Source organism: Apteryx mantelli, chromosome 21 (assembly GCF_036417845.1).
Source record: "Apteryx mantelli isolate bAptMan1 chromosome 21, bAptMan1.hap1, whole genome shotgun sequence".
NCBI lineage: Eukaryota > Metazoa > Chordata > Aves > Apterygiformes > Apterygidae > Apteryx > Apteryx mantelli.
In genome coordinates, this window is record NC_089998.1 from 1110748 (window position 1) to 1131675 (window position 20928).

The 20928-nt window shown below is 37.5% G+C and overlaps 1 protein-coding gene across 5 annotated transcripts in view; it reads right to left on the bottom strand.

Annotated features, from left to right (window-relative positions):
* Window positions 1-1028: 1028 nt before the first annotated feature.
* Window positions 1029-20928, bottom strand: part of GAPVD1 (GTPase activating protein and VPS9 domains 1) — a 36322-nt gene continuing 16422 nt past the window's right edge. For 3 of the 5 annotated variants that reach the window (XM_067308994.1, XM_067308993.1, XM_067308991.1), the window contains exons 7-26: window positions 20359-20519; window positions 19325-19454; window positions 18269-18394; window positions 17190-17363; window positions 16754-16894; window positions 16011-16145; window positions 15287-15406; window positions 14696-14773; window positions 14199-14572; window positions 13562-13649; window positions 12377-12457; window positions 11609-11731; window positions 10943-11072; window positions 10459-10568; window positions 9654-9813; window positions 8991-9178; window positions 7346-7559; window positions 6656-6728; window positions 5611-5808; window positions 1029-4888 (exon numbers count right to left, since the gene is read on the bottom strand). In XM_067308994.1, coding sequence (XP_067165095.1) covers window positions 4748-4888; window positions 5611-5808; window positions 6656-6728; window positions 7346-7559; window positions 8991-9178; window positions 9654-9813; window positions 10459-10568; window positions 10943-11072; window positions 11609-11731; window positions 12377-12457; window positions 13562-13649; window positions 14199-14572; window positions 14696-14773; window positions 15287-15406; window positions 16011-16145; window positions 16754-16894; window positions 17190-17363; window positions 18269-18394; window positions 19325-19454; window positions 20359-20519 — 2945 coding nt within the window. In that variant the 3' untranslated portion in view covers window positions 1029-4747. Of the gene's footprint in view, window positions 4889-5610; window positions 5809-6655; window positions 6729-7345; window positions 7560-8990; window positions 9179-9653; window positions 9814-10458; window positions 10569-10942; window positions 11073-11608; window positions 11732-12376; window positions 12458-13561; window positions 13650-14198; window positions 14573-14695; window positions 14774-15286; window positions 15407-16010; window positions 16146-16753; window positions 16895-17189; window positions 17364-18268; window positions 18395-19324; window positions 19455-20358; window positions 20520-20928 lie in introns of those variants that run through there. The other 2 variants (XM_067308992.1, XM_067308995.1) reach the window with 2 other exon arrangements.

A 20928-nucleotide genomic window follows, 5' to 3' on the forward strand; every position in this document is an offset into this window, starting at 1 on the left:
CGCTCCGAACCGGCAGAGGAATGTCTCCCCGGAGTGCGTGTGTGTGAGAAAGCCTTGAACTTCTCTGAAGCATCCGAGTCAAATCTCTACTACCTGGAAAAACATTTCCTTTAACAAAAAGTGGATGACTTTCTTTCGAAACACTGTGGTTTGAATAGAAGAAACTTTTCATTTAAAAATGCGCAAGTTTTAGTTACCAGCTCCATACAAGGCTTGTTCTGAACAGTAGGGGGATACCACAGACAGACTGAATTTAGTGAAGTTTTGAAGCTAGACAAGGTTTACAGGCAACTACACCACCACTTGCTTCCTCGATAGTCGTCCTTACAGTTCCAAGATGTCACCGCACACATTTCTACAGTTTACACAGTTATCCCCAAGATAAAATTTAGTCACTAAATTTGACTGGACTAGGTTGTAATTTTTCCAAAAAAAAATATATATATATATATATATTTTAAAAAGGGCTACACCTAGGAAAGTCTGCTTTTCAGCTACTACCTTGTAGCTAATGAGAGCGTACCTCTAGAAGCAGGATGACTGAATCGCAGTGCTCCTGAACTCCGGCCGCTCCGGGTAAGTCCCCCACCTGCCGAGCGGGCACGGCCTCGGCAGCGCATTGCAGAGGGATACCGCAGTGCTCCCGTCCTGAGGCGGGACGGCCCCACGCTGGGCTCGGCAGCTGAGCGTTTGCGACAGCAGCCACTTACTTCTTCCTCAAGCTAGTATAATAGCCTAGCTACGTGATCAAAGAAAAGAACTGAAAAGCGCCCTTTTAAGCAGCCACTCAAAGACAGCAGTGCATCTTCTGTTAACCAGGTCTTTCTTTGTGTCCCCCCCCCCCCCGTCGTCTACTCGCTGTGAGCTGTAGGTGCATGTGCGAAACAAGGTCTGCAGATATAACACAGCAGCAGTGCTAAACGGGAAACTGCACAAAGTTAGGGATAGTTGTTTATATCAGAGTAAAACTTGCTATCTCCAGCACAACTGCTGATCACATCGTAACAATGCAGAAACATGAAACCCAGTCAGTTAAACTGCTCTCCTTTTAATCAGTTTTTACAGAATAATACATTAATAATCACGTTAGAGACAAGATGGGTTTCCTGTATACAAGATTGTGCAAGCTCTTTAATTTAGATTTATAAAGGCTTTACCAGTTTCAAAGAGGAGAGGCAGTACAAAGCTTTTAAATAGAGGTAAAGCACAATTAGAAGGTACAGAACACACACTACTAACTCAGCAGAGATTAATTCTCAAGTAGTACAGGCTCAACCAAGTTATCAGCTGTTACCCAAATAAGAGTATTTTCCCCCTCCTTGTCCGCTGCTTTCTACTGTTCCCGATCTCCTATCGTGCTGGCAGCCTAAAGCCGCACAGTCACACCGCAGCGCAGCCACGTCTCTTACACTAGATTTCAGACAAACGCATTGCACCTGCTTGAAACTTTGCTAGACAGGCCTGCCTTCCACTGCTGCTCCGCTTCCGGCCTACCGAGCTTCCTCTACACGCTATTCAGCATTAACATGGCAGTGAGGTCTCAAACTTCTGCGAGAATTTGGCCTAACAGAACATTAACGATTCCACGTGATACGAACCAACACTGTGCTCACCAGAAACTCACTCGCAGGAAACAGGATCACGTTCGTGGCTTTCTTCCTGAAATTTATGGCAGTTACATTCAGCATTTGGTAGTATAAATTCTTCAAAACAAAAACCTTTAGATTTAAATAATTAATAGGCCATTCATGTTCCAGTTCTCCTTGAAGAGGATAAAAAAAAAAGTATTTAAAGGGAAATTTCATTTCATCCTAGGAATGAAAGAACCAAGGCTTTTCTTTCACTTTTCTACCTAAAAGAGGAAAATACCACCTCTGTAAAATTAAGAGGCCCAGTGATGCCAAAGCTTAATCTGGCAGTTTCTCCAGACTCACACTAACAATTAGCACTGAAGTCAGTGGCTGAGCCTCAAGTCTATCAATCTATTACTACTAACCTCCCTTCCCTCCCCACACCCTGCCCCAAAACATTCAATTCATCCTTCAGTGGTTGAAGTAATTTTAACAGAAAGCACCAAGTATATAACAACAGGTATACATGGTCGGCTGGCACCTTTTGGCAACAGTTCTGTTACTGTTTGGTCCTTTATGCACTGTCCTTTCACATTTACTACAGCACAACAAAACCTAACAACATCACTTCCTATACATGTAATTTATCATTTTAAAACAAAATGTTATGGGATACCAGGGAGAAAAATATGGATGACGTTACAGTAAGGTATCTAATTCTTTGGAAAGCCTAACTATATCAACGCTATATAGAAGACTCTTAGAGTAGGTTAAAAAATAAGAAGCAAAGGACCATCTTGCTGTTAAGATTCTTGGCTGATCTGGGGCTCACAGAAATGCTTTTTTTTTTTTTTTAATAATTTCTAAAAATTACTCCAATTGTGTTAAGTATTTTTCTACACATAAAAATGAAGTGATACAAGTTGTGAGGGAAATGAGTCTTGCCCTTTCCATAAAGGAGAGCTTTGAAAAGAGAGTCTCTGAAAGACCTGATGATGCTGATGAAATCCTTTGTGCCAAGTTTGCAAACAAAAGTAATGCACAGGGTAATCGTCAACTTGTGTCTTCATGCCATGTTTTAAACTTTGAAGACTTAGAATGAGATTGATTTAAGGTCAAATATTCTCCTCAACTAAAACTCAAACTACAGGACTAAAGGAACTTTAGTACATTGATCTTAACATCTCATATCTTCAAGTAATAATTAAATATTACAGGACACTTCAATATAAATAAATTTATATTGCTTTTAGATATGATCTGGACATATCTTCAAGGGCATATTTGTGCTTTGCTGCTGAGTGTTATTGGCCAGGGCTGTGCTTGCAATATTAAGTTACATGTTCAGCACCAAAAACCCACCAAGGCTAATTAACTAGAATATTGCAATGCTACGCAGACTGAGTTACCACAGTAAGGCAGATCAGAGGAATTCCATTTCTACCGAGTATTGCTCTTCTGCACGATCAAGTCTCTAATAGAGGAGAAAGACTATAAAAGAGAAAAGTTACCATCCCACCCTCTTACCTGTGATTACCTTGGCAAAAATGCTATACTAAATACATTAGAGTCCTAGAAAGTAAGTTTCTTTAACTAGGCCTAGACAAGTAGCACAGGCAAACTTCCAGCACTTGATACTTTACGTAAGTTGTTCTAATTTCAGTTAACCAAATGATTTTCATAACTATCAGTCACTTACGGGTTTTAATCATCAAATGCACACACACAAAAAAATCCTTAATCATATTTTGAAAAGAATGTGAGAAAAAGAACCTGTTCTGCTTTAAGATTTTGCTTCCTTTACCACTTACAGGCACAAAGTCTAACACACCCCTCTGTCAGAAGTGCAATAAACACTCCAGGAAGAGTAAGGAATAATACTGACATGAAAACGTTAAATGCTTGCTGTCCTTTTTCCACAGTAGCTCTAGCTGAAAAAGGACAGCAACTGCTTATATACAGGTGACAACCACTGGCCATCACTCAGACTATTTCATTCATGAAAAATCCATGGTGTTGTGCATAAAAACTTCTTTAAGTTCAGAATTGTCAGTTTAAGGGAAGGGTGGAGTGAGAAGTCTATAAAACACCCTGAACTGATGTCATGATATGTTTCATAAAGAACAGTGTTATATTTTAAAATATTTTATATGAACAATAAAATTTGCACCGCTGCATAGCAGACAACACGAAGAACATTTAGTAAAAACATTCACTGAAACCCCTGGCATATGTATTTAATGTCACTAATCAAAATATATATTACAGTCCAAGGTTCTGTTAAGGATCTCTGTTTGGGGTTTGTACAGTATACACAATATTTCAGAAAAAATATTACAGTAAGGTATTTAATATTAGACCTATCTATTGTAACTTACAGTCCCTCTCCTCTATAAATCCAAACCTTTAGAACACCCTAATGCCCTAGCCAAAAAGTGTTTAGCTATCTAATGAGCCCTGTCTATTATAAATTCCAGTTTCAGAAATTTCAGTAATCTTAATTACATTTTAATAAATAGTTCAGTTTGCCCTTTTTAATCTTTTGAAGAAGTCCTTCCGTTTACCAAAACATACTATGTCACAACCTGTTAGAGGTCAGAGAGGCTTTTGCTTGTTTATTCAAAGGATAACGAGTCCAAAAGATAATTGCAATGCATTAAATATAGTTATATAATATTTACATTGTCCTCTCAGACTTTAAATTTAAAGTGAAATACAATTGATAACTGATGTCAGCTACTACAAACTTTCAGTGTGGCTGGTGTTTTATTAATAAAAGGTGTATTAAGCTAGAAAGTATACTAAGTGGTTGCCCTGATTTTTCTTTTTTCAGTTTTCAATTAGAAATGAAGTGAATTATTCACGTGAGTAAGAATTCAAGAGGAGGGGTGGTGGGAAAAGCGTGAAGACTTTTTTTTTTACATGTTTTGAGATTCCAAAATACCTGAAATTTGTGGTCCCTTTTGCAGTGCCAGTATCTATAGGGAGGGAAAAAAATGCAACCAAAAGAAGAGGAAAAACCTGTTAAATTAATTTGATTAGTAAAGGTGGGTTTTAAAATGTCTCAGTTCTGTACAATATTATACAAGGAAAGTCTTGTCTTCAGCTTTTGCAGCTGTTGTACATTCTTACAGATGCTTCTTCTAACAGTCTGCCCATATATGTGCTGTTTTCAGTTACTTGCGATCATCAATAGTTTTAATGAATTCAACTGCTGCTGTGAACTGCATCCACCAGTATGATTCTTCTCCAGATAAACAATTAGCATAGAAACTACTAATGTACTGAACAGTAGACAGCAAGCAAGGTGGATTTGCCTAAGGATTAAAGAAAAAAAAAGGTACTTACAGTTTATTTGTAAACCTAAACATAAAACGTTACAAGTTACAGCACAGAAATAAAATTCTATTTGTGCAGTGATCCTCACAAAAAGTGTAATATATGATTATATAATGGGTAAGTAGGACAGTGACTGTTTACACAGACCACTCCCAATTCACACACTCAGAAGGCATAAGATTGAAAGAAGCATTTTTCCAACAAGGAAAAATGACTAGCAGGCCAAGCGTAAAAATAACACTGGTAGAATCTATAAAACAGTCATCAAGGACTTCAGCATGTAGAAAACCCTATTATTTTAACACCTTAGAAACAAGACACCATTCTCCAAACCCTCACGTTTCAAAAAAGTTCAGCAACAGTGCAAGTCAGTCCTAGTGTGGGTCTTGGTCCTGAAAGAGGACAATATTTAACATGCACAGACAACAGATGCTGGTGGACTCATCTCAAATAACAACAAAAAAACCCCACCTCAACAGCCTCCTTAGTTCCAACTATAAAGTTTGGTTGGATTCAAAAAGCTTAACCATGACCACATTTTTGAAGTTTAAATAAAAACTTGTTGAATTAGATCTGCTTCAAGTCCAGCATGCTCTCAGATATCTCAAATGCATGATTTTTCTTCCAAAAATTTGCTTATTACAAGAATTAAAGGAAACATTTTATTGCTGGAGTTTATGATCTTTGCAAGACAACTCACCTTTATGAGAACAAAGACCAGAACAGGAACAAAATCGTCTGCCCCAGGTACTGAATCTTCATTTGCCAGACTAAGCAGGTTCATGATGGTCGAACACATTCTAAGAATACACTGTACTTTGTCTCGGGGGGTTTTGTAAGCACTTATTGTGCGGATTTCAGACTGTGCAGATGGCCATGGTGCCTCCCGGAGATATACCTAGGAAAGAGAAACATGCTGCCAGTTCTAGTTTGTGCAAGCTACTACTGTGCACTACAGAGGATCTGAAGTGCCAGAGACTTAGAGGCAGGAGGCAAGGCTCTGGAGAAATGGGAAGCTCTAAGACAAATGGTTACGTTACACAATGAAGGTGGCTTCCGGCTGTGATATAATGAAAAACTACAAGGAGACAACACTAAGCGTGCAGCTAACATAGTTAGCTTGTACTGTTGCCCCCGACTTCTCCAGTACACTGTTTCAAAGGAAGATAGAGCCATATGTCTCAGTTTTCTTTAAAGCTGCTTTATGAAAGCTCAACATTTTGAGTTGTACAGTCTAAGTACTGAAATGAGAACTCTGAAGGCTGCAAACACCCAGCCTCTGGCAGACTTATGGCTACCAACCTGCTTTTAGTTATCCTGTTAACAATGAGAAAAGTGAAAACAGGGCATATTCAGAGATGTCAAGGTTGCATAAATTCTGGCTACTTCTGAAAGTTAACTTAATGACAGTAAACTACAGCCATGACATATGAACCACATTACAAGCATAAAGGGTTTGTCCATTTAAAGAAATTATCAGAAAGTTACTGCATCTTAGTGCAGTTTACTATTACTTCCTCAACCTTACTATCAGGACACAGGCAACACAAAGCAGAAAGAATAAAAGGGATTTGGATGGATTGGTGGAGGATACCAAGGTATCAGTATAGCATGTATCAGTATTTCAGATGTCATAGATATACTTAAAAGCATTATTTTTCTAAAGAAAACAAACTAACCCCCCCCACACCACAGCAAAGCCCCCCAACACACATATGAAAGTGAAGGGAAGGAGAAGTTGTTACCTCAGGTATCTGAAGTGCTTTGTGGTTTGCTGTCACTACTTTAGATAACCTCTGTATGTGCTCATGAAGGACCCTGAAAACAAACACACACACACAAAAAAAAAAGTGAGTGAGAAGTAAGCAGCAGCCAGCCACCCCAACAGCCCAAATGCAGTTTTGTAAGTATAGCAGTCACCCCATGGGATTTCCCACCAGTTTTTAGGTTGGTGTATTATAACAGAGATCTTCATGAATGTATATAATCATGATGATCTTACAGCTAATGGCCACTAGATCAGTAAGAGATGCAGAGGATTTTGCCATATGATCAAATAAAACTACACTCCCAGTAAAGCATTCAAACAGCAGGTGATCTTTAAAAAAGAACATAGAAAATACTGTATCAAAAATAGAAAATGGAATGAATGAGTCATGAGGCAGATTTTAATCACTCTCAGCAAACATTTGCAGAGCTGAAAGTTGCATCCAAACTCACTACATTTAGAATTTTATTGTTTTAGCAGTTTGTTGCAAACAAACTTTTGCACATGATGCTTGAAGTACTTTCTTGTTCTTTCACAAAACAAAAGACGACATGAGTTTGTAGGGCATCGTTGCCTTAGACAATCAAGTTGTCACATGAAGACAGTATAGCTTCCATTTGCACCAACTGCAGAAGAGAAATCAAAAACTTCAATTCCATTAACTTACTGGTCACGCAAAATATCTCCATCCTGATTAGGGTAGAACGCAAGTTTGAAAATACGATTCATCACACTGCGTTCTATAGCTAATTGCGCATCCTGAAGCTGTTCTTCGCTGGCATTCTGCCATATGGCATCCTGAGCCATAGCCCCATATAAGAACTGAAGAAAATCTTCAACTTGGGCTGTTTTATCATCTGCTGCCGTGAGTTTCTGGAAATCTGACAAAAAGCAAAAAGAGAGAAGGCTCATTTAAAGTACCAAAAAAAAAAAAAATAATAATAATAATAATTCTGATAGGTATTTCTGGAAAGGAGAACTCAGAACCCATTTCAGACTTCTTGCCAGGTAGCATGAAGGTTCCGTTTTGCCCCTGCCCTGGTGAGGGAAATGAAAGCAGAAGCACCTGAATTAAATGGAAGTTTTAAAGGAGAAGTGTACAGAACACATTTAGCAAAGCATATGGTCAAAATACTCTATGTGATATTGTGTTAATCTATTCCTCTGCAGCACCAGTTTTTATGCCTTCTTTCCACCCACCCACAGAGACAGACGCTACATCCTTGCAAAACATTCACAACAATCATTAGAACAGTTACTGGTAGGAACCAATACATACAAAGTTGTATCCAGGAGAAAAGAAAAAAAAGAAAAAATGAAAAGAAGTAAGATCAAGAAAATCGGTGCGTACCATTATCTAGCCTTACCTTTATTGAGTATTCACAGTTGCAAAATTCATATTTATCTACAAAATACAGAATGTGTGATACAGCCAAGTTAATGCAGCGTGACCAAATCGCTGGCCACTCATCGGCTTCATATTTATAGCATTCTGTACCAAGAGACAACTGCCACTCATCTGCCAGCAGCCTAAACATTACAGTTGCCAATTTCTCTTTTGGATCATCCAGGAATAGCTGCCTCCTTTCTAGGCAATGAAAGGGTTTAACTCCTTCCTGGGTCGTTGAATCTCATTACCAGAACTTTAAACCAAGTAGATACTAAGTTATCATACTAATTTCAACCTATTCAGACACATTTAATATGCAGCAGTATATACTCCAGGACCAAGAACTGACTCCAAATTTCTTATGTGCTTCATTAAGTCAGATGTGTGTCAAACAGAACACAGAAATAATTCATTTTAAGTAGGTCTGTTTTAAGAGTTGTCTTTCTGGTGAAAACACCCTTTATGCTATGACATTTTTCTCTTTCATTTATTTGATTCAAATTATCGCCGTTCCCTACATCTACTGAGGTACAACCATAGTGTCTGTACTCATAATGGAATGCTGCAACTTAATTTATCATTTATCAGTTATTCTAAAGTAACTACGTGCATTCATGCTTTTTTCATGTGGCAGATACTGGATAGTATGATTTAGCATGACTGTTTAGGCCAAGTGAGGTCAAATTACCTTTATTCTCTTGGCCTATGAAAAATGCAGACAGTTAACATGGCTTAGCTGATAAAGTAATTTGTTACATCACAGTAATCCGTCCATTTGAGCTGTTAGTACACTAGCTAAAACAAAGACTGTTTTAGAAGTCTGCTCCTCCAATCAGAAGTTGTACTTTAAAACCTTAACCAAAGAGCCAGCACCTAAATATGGAGTTAAGGAATATAAACAATCCACAGACTACATTGTTACCTTGAATAAACTCCCTTATTTTCTTTTCTTTGCTTTCTAGCAGTAACCTCACACATACTGTAGTGAAGTATCTATTGGCCACTTCTTTATCTCGCAGAACTCTTTGCAACAGCCTTTCCAAGTGCGCTTGTGTGGTTTGCAGGCCTTGGCGACATCGAGTTAAATAAGCAATATACGGAGCTCTTTTCCTAAAAAGAGAAGTGCTCTTCATTAGACTCAATTCAGACAGAATATAGTAGCTCTATAAACTGTCACATTGTAGCTGCAAGAGGAATCTTCAACTTTGTTTTTAAAATAAAGATAACTCCTGAATTAGGAAGTTCAGTCTTATACAGACTTTTCCCCCCAAATTCATTGCCCTTGTAGCACTCCACGATGCAACACTAAAGCAAATTCTGAACAGCCTCTCTTCTGTCAGAACTGAGCATTAGCCACAGTAATAAACTCAGATCAGATCAGTCTGTCTGGACTGACTTAAAGTTCCAAGCTTTTTTAATCCATTTCCAGAAGTAGGAGACAATTTCATCACATTGTGGGAAAATGGAGTTGTAATAATCCGACTTAGTAAAGTATCATTTAAATCAAAAGGGATCTTTCCAATCTGTTAGTGGATAAATACATGCATTTGGAAACCCATTAATAAGAAGATACAGAACAAATTACCTGTAATCTTCTGCAATAGATGCCAGCAGCTTTCGACAGGTCCTGTTATCAAAGCGGCTTACGCATCGCATTGTCTCTTGCAGCTGGGCCATCAAATTCTTGTCTTGGAGGTTAATAGCTTCAGCTAGCTGAACTTTCAAGAAGCACACAATTTCATTATCTAATCAAGAAAAAAGAAGAATTAAGAAAAGAAAATGTAGGCACAGTGAAGATAAAACTATGCTTTCAGATATGAGAAACATGCATGTAATAGTTTAAAACCATCACACCTAAAATAACATTTATTGCCTAAGGTACATACGAACAACTTTCCAGATATCAAAGTCTTCGTACCGTTAGCTTATTTAATAATTACAACCATTCTGAAACATGAAGTGGACCAGACAAGCTGACATATTCACCTCTCTTTAAATAAACTTAGAATAGATGGATGTGCATGCAGACACATGACACATACCAAACCAATACGAAGACTTTGTAAATCATTTAAGCCCCTATCTTACTACTGCAGGGTAATTCCCAACAGTACAAACATTTTAGGAGACTATTCTACAGCCTCAGGCTCTGCTTGCACTGTATCTGAAATACTTTTCATTAAAAAAAAAAAAAAAAAAAGGACCAGATTTAGTAGGCAGGCTTGTTTGTGGAGTAAGAAAAAACTTTTAGGGACAAAAGAAGGCCTATGTCTTCTATGCCTATGCCAGACAGAGGTTTCCATAAAGGTTGCAGCACAGATGCCACTAGACAGGCGAGAAGAGACACATACAATACAAAACACCTGTGTGTATATATAAATAAAGTTTACCTTCAGGGTCTGTGTGATCTGGTAGACCATTCCTTGTTGAATGGGTCAGCATTGGGAAGGCAACAGAATCTGCTGAACAAAGAGCCAGTCTCAATTTCTTCTTTGCATCCCTTAAAGAGGAAAAACATTTTCTTAATAAAGTTGCTGCAAAGGCTGTTTCTTCAACAAGCAGTCTTGTCTTTTTTTTAAATACTTCCTGAAAGTTATTCAACATAATTTTAATACATCAAGGCTGCCAAGATCAGTTTCAAAGAAATTTTCTTGGACACTGAACTGCTCTCCTCTCAGGAGGAAATATCCCTTCCTTCATCAGTGGGAACATGACTGTTTGAGACACTTAGAACTATGTCAGATAAAGGCACATAAAAGTTTACAATTAAGGAAGACACCACTATCCACATTAAGATTTTTGCGGAAATCAATCACACAACTTCTGCTTTTAATTCTACCTTGTACGTAAGATTAAGCATGCAAATATATTTACCTGTAGGAGAAAGCAGAACTTTGTGGCTGTGCTACTTGACTTGCAGAGTCTGGGAGATCATCTGCAGACATGTTTTGCAAAGCCTCATCACGGGGGGAGTCATGCATACTCTCACCATCCCCAATAGTCTCTGCAGAAATGAAAAAAACGTTACACTTGTTCAGTTTCTTCTATTGACTCCTCTATTCTAGTATTCATCTATTTTCTTCTCGTTATTATATGAAAAAAAAGTCCTCTGAGACAGCAAATAAGACAACTGTTCTGAATAAACAAAAACAAGTATGTAAAAATATACAATCTGCAAATCACTAAAAAGAAACTGCATCACTTTTGCATCAGTATACTTTGTTCAGTTTCCATTAAAAACAAACAACAAACCAAACACACCAATCCATGCTGACGTGAGATGTGTTAACTATGAATAAACAACCATCTCAGTGGCAACATGAAAGAGCTGTCCTTGAGAAAACTGATTTAGTTACCAGTCTCAGAGGGTCTATCCTACAGGTTAATGAGGAAATGCTTCTATTGTAGCACTCAGTTTATTCAGTTGTTAGTACTAACATTTGTCTAGAATACTGTTTTTTGTTGTTTTTTGTTTTTTTTGTTTTTAATCTTTAAGAAGAAAAAACTACATTGATGATGATTATAAAGCCAGGTTCTCACCTGCACTTTCATAGTTTACTATAGCTCCTTCACTAGGACTGGTTCGCTTAATTGCATTCCTGTATTTGTCCAGAATATCCTCTGCAGCCTGTGCCTGTGCACTGAGCCTTGGACTGGGATCATCTGAAAATGCAGCCAAACCAACAGGAGTTACCCTTGTATTGTATCAACAGAAAGCCAAATATGAAAAGTTAGACCCATGACTTTGGTCTCCGTTTTCAGCCACAACAAAACAAATACCTGCTTGTGTTCATAAAACCACAATTCAAATATATTTATAAAGTCTGAAGTGAAGGCAGAAAAAAAACAAGTACAATGAAAGTGAACAAATAAAGTCAGATCCATGGTATATTTATACTGTATACGCAAATGGTTATTGTACATTTGAAGTCTTCTAGAAATGATTAGGTAAACAAAAATATAAACCCCAGGTCCAAACCATGCTTAATTCAGCATAATCACAGAATATCACAGAAATGTTTGCAGCTATCCTGACAGCTCAGCTATGATGAAAACATGAGCTTTATAAAGCAAAACCAAAGTGAAAACTTGACTGAAGATTCCAGTATTACATGTATTGACAGAATTATGACTATATAAAAGCAGTCCTTCAAGGCAGGAAGCTATCTACTTTCTTATTCAAGAAGTCAGTTCTGAACATTAACTGCAATAGCATATACCTTGCTGTAAATAGATACCTGGTAAGCATTCCAGGATTCCAGAGGACATGTTATGAGAGAAATAATTAAGAAGATATTATTCACATACCTTGAAGTGTTGAATATCTGTCAGGCACCATGTCATCTTTGTCTTTTTCTTGTTTTTCTTTTTTTCTAAATGGAATAGGAGCTGAAAGTGCAAGGTACCTTATTAAAGACTATGCTGAGATTGAAGAAATTATAAGAAACTAGATAATCAAGATGTTTGTCATCAAATAAACATCAGCAAAAAAATAAGCCTGTCTGTGAGGTGGAACAGAACTGTACTGTCATCATATATAGCAAGCACTACCTTTAACAGACATACTACCATAAGCCAAGTAGAAAGCTTCTTCCTGAAGAGCTTTGCCTTCTAGGTATGTATGCTTTGCAGCTACTAGGAAAGGGAGCCAGGTGCCTTCCACTTTTATTTACATATTTATTTATGCCTTAATTTAGCTAATAATTCAAACTCGGGTATTGGTCATAATGATGTGAACCTGTTCTGGCAACTCCTTCCCATTAGTAAGTCTGGGAAGAAGATGCAAAGACTGCACAATGTTAAATGGAAGAGCAAATGAAGTATTAAAATACTTGTATCTACATTCATACTGAGGCTGCAAGGATTATGTTGTCTGTTTTCTAAATGACAGCCTATGTTTAAAAAAAGGCAAGAATAAGAATATCTAATATTACATACAGAGTTCTGTCACTCGTTGTCATTATTCACAGCATGAAAGCCAAGTGTTGGCTTACTTACAAAGTGAAGCTTTTTCTAGACAAAGTCTAATTTCCATTCATTCTCTGCTCCAAGAGACATCCTAAATTATCAATATTCTTCAACTGGCAAGCTACCACCCCTACTGAATTAAGACTAGCCCTCCGTGAAACTGCAATGAAGTTGATACTATACAACTACTCAATGACTGGCCTCACTAAGGATTCCGAGGTCACCAAATGATTAAGGTTAACACAATGTCTAACGAAATTTGTTTCAGCTTAGACACCTCTTTATAGTTACCTATACTTTATATTTCAGTATTTCTCTCTTTACTGTACCCCTTGCAGTTTTATAAATAAGAATCCTTTATTTCTCAAAATGAAACAGGACAGTTACTCTGTACAAAGTCTGGGTCACAGCTACTGAAAGTGATGATTTAATATCTGATGAAGCAGTAACAAGTTTCCATACAAGTGAATAAAGATTTAATAAAGCATGCACTATTAGTAAGACTATTACTAAGACACATTTTACCTTTGGGCATGGCAGACACAAAACGTTTCCGCCACCAGGGCTTGTTTCTGTCAGACTTCTCATCATCACTATCTTTCCGTTCTTCGATCTGTAGAAGGGCAAAGTCTACATTTCAGCATATACCATTCTTAAACAGTTATGCTATTTTTCAAGTGTAAAGACAGAATTTCTCCTTGACATCTACCAGCTTATGCTACATCAACTGTAAAAACAAAACTACCTCAGAATATACAAAGCCATAGGAGATTAAGTTAGAAATATCTGTCCCAAAGAGGACAGCCTACGCATCTTAAACCAAAGAGGTGAAGGAACTTAAACTTTTAAGAAAGTTACTTTTCCAGATGCTGCAGCATTTTAAGTTCAAACACTAAAACAGAGCTATTTCTGAAGTCCTGCCTAGTCAAATAAAGCTTATCAAATAAATTTAAGAAACACCAGGTCATTTAAGTCAGTCTGAATATCTGTAGCTTTAGCTTGTACAACATTACTGGTCAACTTTTAAAAGATGACAAAAGTACATTGTAATTCCTTGGCTAAACACATTTAATATCAGCTTTTGCTGGAATGAGATAAATAAAGTGGGCCTGCTAGGAAAAGAGAAGGGGGGGGCAGGAAAGGCAGTAAATACAAGCCTTACCTCTCCTCTAGAGGAGTCTTTACTGGGAGATGAAGATGATGACTGAGATGCAGCAACCAGAACAGCTGCCCCACTGTTGGTCATTGGCATAGGAAGATCCCTCTCCTCATTACCAGGACGTCTGTTCCACCCAGGATCACTCATAGGTCTCCGAACTGATGATACTATATCTGAGCTCCTACTGCGAACTAGCCTTTCTGGATAAGAATGCCTCTGCTTGAATGCTTCTAAATCGGTTGGAATTAAAGTGTGAGACCCGAAGTTTGGTAATCGGGCCTCATTACCTCCCATAGCTCCTTCCAAGATCGGTGGATCTGGTGGTGGGTGAGATGGTCTTGCATAGTGTACTTTAGGCCTCACTACGGCTGATACTCCTGGGATGATAAATAGAAAAAGCTGCATATGTTTCTTGTAAGATCTTTTCAAATTAGCCAATACTAACATAGAAGCATTGAAAATGCCCATCTTTCAGAAAAGCCTTATCCTTTACAACTTACCCTCATTTGATGACAAAGGGTCAAACAATGCAAGCAAAGAATCTGTCTGAGAAGGGGGAGATGTCAACTGACTGGCTCCTGAAATACAGGAGGAAAAGAAAATTAGAAAAATAGAGTCAGCACTGTGCTAAGAACTACCTACAACATACAGAACAAAACCAGCTGTTAATAACAGTTTTACAAAACTTATATTTTTAAGATATTCTGATATGCAAGGATCTTGTGAACTGAAACCAAAGAATTAAATCCCAAAAGCTGGGGAAATCTCAGAGAGTAGACCAAATTCCAAGAGGACAGTCAATGTAATCAAGCAGAACTAGCAAGAGAAGATCTTAGATCAAAGGGTAAAGCTGTAGTGCTATAAAATACCACAGCCTCTCTGTCAAATAGGAAAAAAAATGTTAAGCTTCTTGGCCACCAGAACTTTGAAATTTTAAGCTAGGAGAAAGTTTTATTTCACTCTCAGCTTCTGTTCCACTCCTATTAGAATGTAAAATTTATGGATTTTTACAAGTGTCATTTTAACCACTGTAAAAAGCCCTCAGTTATCACAGAATCTAGTTCTCATTTACAGGTAAGTACCTTACTTACCATGGGCTGTTTCATCCATGTCAGGACTTGTCACAGAATCTTTTCCTCCAAAGTCAGAGCTACATTCAGATCTGAGATCCTCAATCTTATTAGGAATGTCTTCAGATGTTGCACTAATACCTTACACATAACAAGAGAAGCATCTGTAATAGTCTTTCAGAGAAAAAGAAGGCAAAATCCTGAAGATCTTAAAATATTCTGTGAATGCTGCAATGATCAAGTCCTAACTTACAGTAGCACCTAGACATTCTGAAATTCTATCCTAAAATAAGATTTTTAGGATTTTTGGTTTACATCTTCAACTATTTTAGCATAGCCATGAGTACACATTATGATGGGCATTAGAAAAATGTTTCAATCTGCTAAATAATTTGCAGAAAACTAAGAAATGAAGTACCTATAAGTAGATATAAAAAAACAAAAAACTAAAACAAAAAACAAAAAAACACCACAGTAAAATTGTGATAAGTAAATGCAAGAAAGTTAGGAACCGCTTCCAAATCAACACTCCATTGCTAACCATTGCTCCTATAGGACAGGACATTTGATGCTCTGCTGCCTTCCCCCCACCACACATGCTTTGTAAGATGAGCAGAAAAAAACAAGTACAAGTAGCAAAAATTATTTCATGAGTGAAATTATGTATAATTAAAGTAAGTGCAGCAAAGTAGATGCTGATCATGTTTTAATACAGCAATGTGTTTTCAGAAACAAATAAACACACCTGATACAACGCTGAGGCCCGGTGTACTGGGACGAGAACTGACCTCCCTTACATCTGTGTCATCAGATGTGCTACCCAGCCCAGAACAGCTTTCCAGTTCTTGTAGCCTTTCCTCCTGCTTTAAGTCTGGGGCCTCTACAAAATGCAGACAGGGGAAAGAAGAGAGGAAAATTATTATTACAAATGCCACATTCCCTTAAAATTCACATACAGAAGAAGGGGTGAGGGGCTTCATTTAGTATACTAAGGTCTAAGTTAACTCAACTACTGCAACAAGAGTTTTCTCCCTACACAGCAGGCAGGACTATGCACAGATAGCAAAGTCCTAGCTCCACAAGCATTTTGGTAAGTTTTTATTCTTAAGTATTGTATTTCTTAGCTAGAGACAACAGTATACAGTTAACTCTTCATTAACTGAAGGAAACTGATACGACAGATACCACTACCCAACATTAAAAGAAAGGAAAGCAAACAGAAGTTTGCTTTTCAGTCTCTTCTTTCCTTTCTAGGCCATTAAGAAGTTTTTACATAACACTAAGTCTCTTGCAATCCTTTCCATCTTCTCTCTGCCTAGGAAGAGCTGGCATCTTACTTTTAATACCAGGAGTATTCACAAATTCTAACTTAACCCCAGGACACCAGTTTCTCAAGGAAATGGAGAGACAGATTTTCGCTTTGAATTATATGCTTCTGGAAGAGATTTGGTTCACACTGAAGGCATAAACAAACTGCAAGATTCTGACCTGAATCACTCGGTAACACTTCCACACTCCAAGCTTCACTTGTTGTTTCTGATATTGTCGAACCTGTGCAGGGATCAAGCAGCACAGATCCTGAACCTGGTAAACACAGCAAGCTGCCTAGCATGTTCTCTGCAGCTGCACCTGCAAGAGTAAAGGGAAAGTATATAGTTAAATATATGCTTTCAGAAGACAGCACTAGTATTAAAGAGCACATTAGAAATGTCCTTAATAAAGTAATTATGAAAGACAATGTTGAAAAAATAGAAGTGAGCAACCAAATAAAGTACAGGACATATGCACAAAATCCTCCTACAGAAAAGCTCCAGTTTAACCAGTGAAAACATACTTATTTAGAAAGAGAGGAGGACAGCTCTGTAGCCTTACTGTTTTACAGCAAGCAAAGTATTTTAACATACCAGATGTACCATCAAGTTACCTGCAATTTCTTGCAAACGATCTTCATCAATATTTGGATCAAAGTCACTACCCAAGACATCGGTACTCCATGTTTCACTCACGGTTTCTGATATATCTCTGTCATCGGTCAACCCCATCATATCACGGATTTCAAATTTACGGAGCTTGTCATCAAGATTATCCTGAGTTGTGGCTACAAAAAAACAAAAAGTTCTCAGTTTTTCAAAAGGCTTCTCCAATTACTTCTAACAGAAAATCTGTAAGAGTACATTACAGGAAAAAAACAAAACAAAACTAATTCTGTCAGGCAAGATATTGTTTTAAAGTAAGGTCCATAAAGCACCATATTATTAAGGTCCATATTATTCAAGAGATGCTGCCTGAAAACAGGTTTTTAAATCACATTTGAGACATAAGAAAATCTCTTAAATTACACATGGTGACCTATCAACCAAACTGATAGACAAAAGGTAATGGATAAAAGCCTACTATCAAGAAACTTATAGATAAGAACTTATTCTATTTTTTAGAATAATCTTTCTAAGACTAAGTTCTTATCAATTGAAAGGACAATATATATCACAGAATCATTAACACTGGAAGGGACCTCTGGAGATTGCCCAAATCTAACCTCCCTGCTCAAAGTTGGATCAATTAGAACAGGTTGCTCAGGACTGTGTTGAGTCACATTTTGAGTGTCTCCAAGAATGGAGGCTGCAGTGTCTCTCTGGGCAACCTGTTCCAGTGTTTGACCAAAATATATTAAACAAGAAGCTATCTAGATGCTTTTTACCAGTTCTCCAATCCAGATCACCTTTTTCCCTTCAAGGGAAAGCTGGTATCAAGCAAAATTTTACAAACAATTTCCTATAATCAACTTAAGTCTCAAAATCTCATGCAAATTCATTTTCCTAACAATGTACTACAAGAAATATTTCTATAGAAGAGAAAAACAATAAAATTTAGAAGTGATTGCACAACTGAGAACATTCAGGTGTTTTTTTTCTGAACTAGACAATTTTTCAAGCTTTTTCCCTAGAATCGTGCATTCACCATCTACAGCACCTCAGGCACTTCTACTAGAGAATTTGCACATGCCTTGTTCATGTTCTAACAGCTGCAGAGCTTCAACACCATTGCTCCCAGAAGGGCCTGCGCCAAGCTCTGATACAGACTCCCCTTCTAAATCCAAAGATGATACAGAATTGGAGCGATTTGAAGGACCTGTGAAAACAGATTGTACTGTTAATCTAACTTGAACAACATTTCCCAAACATACAACATTAACAAGCCAGAATACAATTAGCTAGAAAGATGACAAGAAATGAAGTAATTTCAATATAAAATACTGAGCTGATGATCTTGCCATTCACCATATTTTCTGAGTAGTTCATTATATTAAGATGAACATGCATTTTCTCTACTCTTGATCTCTACTCCACAGATACTTAACCCGTATCATAACTTGCACTTCATGTGTTCAGAGTGCCATGCTAATTATATTAATCTACAAATATTTTACCAAAGATGGCTGGAATCTCACCATTACCATATTTACTTTTAACCAAAAAGTCAATAAAGTCTTTGTCATTCCTTCCTGCCCCCTTCCCCTTCTCCACACAATACTTTATCTTGAGAAGAAAGAAAGAGCAAGAACTAAATTATGGAAGTTATAAAATCATGTATGCCAAGCAATTTGTACAAACCTCTTCAATACCACAAATAAACCCCAGCTTTGTTGCATCTGAGGTGCATGTAAAGGAGTTGTCCAGAGTCTGGAAGCCATTTTGACACATGGAATCGTTTATTAAAGCACAATGAAAAATAAGTCTGAGAACTCTAAGTTTAGAGATAATTTAGATTAGCTTGATAATTACTAGTGCACTTAAAGGATTTTTTTTTTCTAAAACTTATGTTTTCTCTCTTTAAATGTACTTTTTCTTCATCATTCTCAGGCTAGGTTATGCCTTTGTAGGTCAAAACTTAACTCCAGACTTTTTCCTTTGAAGGGCTAACAGAAAAGACAGGCTCTCAGGGTTAAATAGCACAACCTTTAAAATGGCAGAGATGACATGCTGTATTTAACAGAAGCTCCTTTTATTGTTAAAAAATACTAATGGACAAAACTTCTTCAAGACTTAAGTAACCCTTCACCTTCGGATATTCCTTCCAGATTATCACTGCAGAGGGAAAAGCGCAAGGTTTTATCAGGTTTACCATGGAGTTTGTTTTCATCAACAGGGACATCTCCTTGTCCGCCATCTGTAAGCTGCATATTTAAGACCTGGAGGGTGGGCCAGGGAGTGGGGAAAGGAGAGAAACAAAGCTTCCTTAAAAACCTGTTTTTCTGGTCAATTAAACAGCAAACAAAATATGGCACAATTTTTTTTACCATCTCTAGATATTAATGACAATCAAATTTCTAATACTCCATTTGAAAAAAAAAAAAACAGTCATCTCCAGAGTTAGAGCCTGGAGGGAACGTGAGACAAGCAAGAGAGTCCCGATAATAATGGAACCAGCAGCTCACTCATCACCCTGCTGTCTAATATGCTATGGAAACCGATCATCACAAGATTGCACAAGGAGCGAATCCAAACTATTGGGCATGACAGCAACAAAGATCAAAGCAGAATGTTGTTCTATGGCTGGTGAAAGGGAAGACCTAAAGGCTAACCAACATAGCCTGAAGGCGGCCATGGCAACCTAACAGCTCCACATTCACAAGAAACTGGGTCTGGTGTTTCAAATCTGAGCTGCCAAAAGTCTTAGGATCAGCGTTCCAATGCTTTGTCATCCACCTGTGCCACTCAATCCAAAAGACAGAGTATGCAGAGAGCTAACAGAATCCGTTTATTCAGCTTCTAAAAATGGGCACTGAAGTGACAGCTCAAGTTTGCTCTTAAGCATGTTGGACAGAAAAGCCTCTTCATAAATGGGAGGGTTTGGTTTTCCCACCTTAACACAGTCTTCCACACTCTACAGATATGCTAAGTGATGAAATAAACTTGTAACCATGGGAAATTTGAAAGCTACAATCCCAAAGTTCAATAAAAGAAGCTGAGGATTTTACTTTCCGTTCTGGATTTAATACCTAACTTAAGAGTCACAACCTCATTGTTCTGCTACTGGAGAGTATAAAGGCTGTACTTTTCAAAATACCTGATATTTGATAATTTTCTGCATACCTCATTTTCTGACATCATTCCTGGAGTAATCTGTGGGCCTGTCCCCAGAGAAATCACGAGCACTTCTTCTGGCTGAACTTCTGGGATGGTCTCCTGGGAGGATCCTTCATGGTCTCCATGCTGATCCATTTGAATATTTGATCTACTTCTGCTACGAGTTGCTAAAGAAAAGGTTTTAAAACATAAATGTTAGAAAGCCGTTCCTTGTTTAAGGAGAAAAAATACAATAGAAATACAGAACTAATGTTTTGCATTAGTAACGTGCATACTAATAAACTTAGAAAACACAAAGTCTTAGTAGACTTTGAGTGTTGGAACTGGTGTTTAAAATTGAATACTAGGCTGTGAAAAAGCATGTTTTTAACATAGAAGTTTAGAGAAGTAAGGTATATTGTGTCCTATTCACCTATACAAATTTCTACCAAAGATAATCAGAACTTTCAGTAATTTTAATGGATCCAGATTGCAAATTAAAATAAAAACAAGCAGTGACAGCAGATTGAGTGTTGTGGCTGTAGAGGAACTCCCCAATAGATATACTTGGAGACGGGAATATCAGAGATTTACATT